The sequence below is a fragment of the Echinops telfairi genome, unplaced genomic scaffold, assembly GCF_000313985.2.
Source record: "Echinops telfairi isolate 266 unplaced genomic scaffold, ASM31398v2 ScPeMD7_28;HRSCAF=97, whole genome shotgun sequence".
Lineage (NCBI taxonomy): Eukaryota > Metazoa > Chordata > Mammalia > Afrosoricida > Tenrecidae > Echinops > Echinops telfairi.
In genome coordinates, this window is record NW_022103925.1 from 796,170 (window position 1) to 799,068 (window position 2,899).

A 2,899-nucleotide genomic window follows, 5' to 3' on the forward strand; every position below is an offset into this window, starting at 1 on the left:
GGCGGATGGAGGGGGGAGAGGCCGTCTCCCCCTGGAGGCTGTCTGGGCACCAGGCCTCTTCTGTCAAAGGACCACATTGTCTGACAAGAAGGAGGTGACATGCTGGGGTGACACTGAGGCCCCGTCCCCACTGGAGCCTCTCAGAGTCCGGAGAGAGGTAGCCAGTGTGGCGGCCACTTCCAGTGACCAAAGCAGCATGGTCAGCCAGCCCCTGGTGTCTGTGCAGAAGGCTGAGCGCGCCGTGGAACTGGAGGGACATGCATGGATGGAGGGCTCTGGCAGGCGTAGGGCACCGTAGCACGGTGCAGCCGGGAGCTGGCCTGGGGGGTCATGAGGACACCTGGATGGCCCACCTGTCTGGACTGGGCCCTACGAGACTGCGGGGCACACCAGTGACTGGAACCATGTAACAGAGATAGGAAGGTGGCCACCCCTGTCCCAGCCACGTGCCCTGCACACAGGCTGTGGGCTACCTCACTGCCCACAGCCCGATCCCTGTGTCCTCTCAGCGTCCCCCGAGGCAGGAGGGGCCGCCTCCTGTGGCACAGGTCTCAGGGGACAGGGTGAAGCGAGCTCAGTCAAGGTGCCTACGTGTGTCTAATATGTACAAATATAAATTAAAAACTCTTTCTTGAGCATATACAAATAAATAACCATTTGTAGCCAACGCTTCAAACATTGTTTCTGATCAAATCTGAAGGAATCGGGGTGGGCAGGGCCTGAGGGGTCCCAGCAGTGCCTTGCCCTCTCCCAAAGGTGGAGGCTTAGAAACTGGAGACTCAAACCTGGTTTGGGTTGGAAACCCAGACTGGGCCAGGCGCCGGGTGAGGACCAGGGCTCCGCGTGGGCCGGTGCTGGTGACAGCTGTTTCAGGCTCGGCTCCGCCGTCTAGCGCTGGTTCTCCCCAGGCCAGCGGCTCAAGGAGGTGCGAGACACTTCCCCACAGAAGCAGCCGGGCACGCACGGGGACAGCAAGGCCGGTGGCCAGCTGGCTTCATCTAAGCAGCTGGCTGAACCCCCAAGTGACTCAGGGGCCTCTCTTCCCCTCTAGGGGACCTGCTGGGGGTGGACCCTCTGCTTTCTCAACAGACCCCTCTTCCCAGGAGACCATGGGCTCAGGCGAGGCGGGCAGGGCCCCCAGCCCGCCCTAGTGTTTCCCAGCTTCCTCCTGACGCCTGCAGCCCCCACACCAGAGCTGACCTTGAGATCCGGCGGGCTCAGGAGCTTCTAAGTCTGGGGTCTGGAGACGGGGGCAGGCTGTCCCTGTATCGTCAGAAACACCCCGAAACTTTGTGGGGTGGAGTGTTTGAGGGGACCTGGGGTGGGGAGGGGGGAGGGGCGTGGGGCTCCACGGGGTGCCAGCACACAGGTATGTGTTAGGTAGGGACACTGTGATGAGGCACAGAGGCCACGCCCACACAGCACTGCTATTGCTCGGGTGGGGAGTGCCGTGGACACATGTGGTCACGCAGTCTAGGACTCCATCACAAAGGGTCTCGTCCCACCGCTGACCCCAGGCTGGTCCCTAACAAGCCTGGCTTCGTCCTCCTGCCACCCTTCAAAAGGGCGAGACACCAGCTGTGGGATCCTACCATGTACCCCATGTCCAGGAGAGGACATTGGGGATCAGCCAGGAGTCTGACCAGGTCCCCATGTCCAGGAGAGGGCATCGGGGACCAGCATGGGGTCCTAATGGGTCCCTCATGCACAGGAGGGGAAGAGATGTCGGGGGGCCAGCTGTGGGGTTCTACCAGGTCCCCCATGTCCATGAGAGGACATCGTGGGTGAGCCGTGGGGTCCCAGAGGGTCCCTCGTGCCCAGGAAGGGAGGAGCTATTGGGGGCCAGCCTGCTGGGAGAGCCTGGGGGCCGGAAATTAGTACCCAGCACCCCTCCCCCCCTTCCTGGGCCGTGGTGCCGCTGGGGCTGGAAGGGAGAAGGCTCAGGCTTCTCCAGGGCTGCCACCACCAACTGGCCGTTGCACAGTGGGGCCGGGGCCAGATTCAAAGGCATCCCGGGCAGAGGTCTACGTGGAAAAGGGCATTTTAACAACACAGTAACCAGAGTGGCAGCTTCTCATGTCCTGTGACAGAAAGCGTTTGTCAAAACTTTTTTTAAATTTAAAAATATTTTAAAAAGCAGAAGAAAAGGTATAAAACGGGCAAGAGCAGTCTGCTCATGGCTTTTTGTGACTGGGGTGGGGGTGGGGTGGAGGGACGCTGGCCCACTGTCCGGCCACCAGCCGCTGCTCAGGTGCCCGGCCAGTCGCAGCGGAGCAGCAGCCAGGGCCCAAGATGCCCTCCCTGTTCACATGTCCCGCTGACAGGCGGGCCTGCTCTGGGCCGTGCTCCGAGCACCCCGTGTCGCGTGGACTTGGAAACTGAGGGGCACTAGGTGCTGTTTGGCAGTAGAGAGGGAATGGGCGTGTAGGCCCATGCTGGCTTCAGAGTAATCGCCTGCCCCGTTGCTCCTGGGAAGGGTCTCGCAGGGGGTGGGCGGGCGGCCGGGCAGGCGGTGCTGGCGGAGGGCGTCGGACGTGGTGCAGAGCCAGACACCGCCTGCTGCCCCGCGGCCCTTAGGTCCCATTCTTCAGTTCCCACTCCTGACGAGGCAAGCAGGGCCCACGGTCAGAGATGGCCACACGGCCTCCATGCTGACCGTGGGGACGGAAGCCAAGCACAGTGGTTAAAACGCCCAGCTCCAACCCCCACCCCACGGAGGCCGGGTGTCTTTACCACTGCTGACCCTGCATCCCCCCCACCCTCCCCGCCCATGGTCACGAGAGTGGGGTCTCAGGTGTCAGGGAGGAGTCTCAGTGTGGGGAAGAGAGGTCTGCGGTCACGGGGGTGGGGTCTCAGGTGTCAGGGCGGGGTCTCAGTGTGGGGAAGAGAGGTCCGCGGT

The 2,899-nt window shown here is 62.5% G+C and overlaps 1 protein-coding gene across 1 annotated transcript in view; it reads right to left on the reverse strand.

Moving 5' to 3' along the window:
* Positions 1 to 6: 6 nt before the first annotated feature.
* The window catches only part of AFAP1 (actin filament associated protein 1), a 57,446-nt gene continuing 54,553 nt past the window's right edge, over positions 7 to 2,899 (reverse strand). The window contains exon 18 of the mRNA XM_004715061.2: positions 7 to 2,600. Within this exon, the coding sequence (XP_004715118.1) occupies positions 2,574 to 2,600 (27 nt within the window). The 3' untranslated portion in view covers positions 7 to 2,573. The remainder of the gene's footprint in view (positions 2,601 to 2,899) is intronic.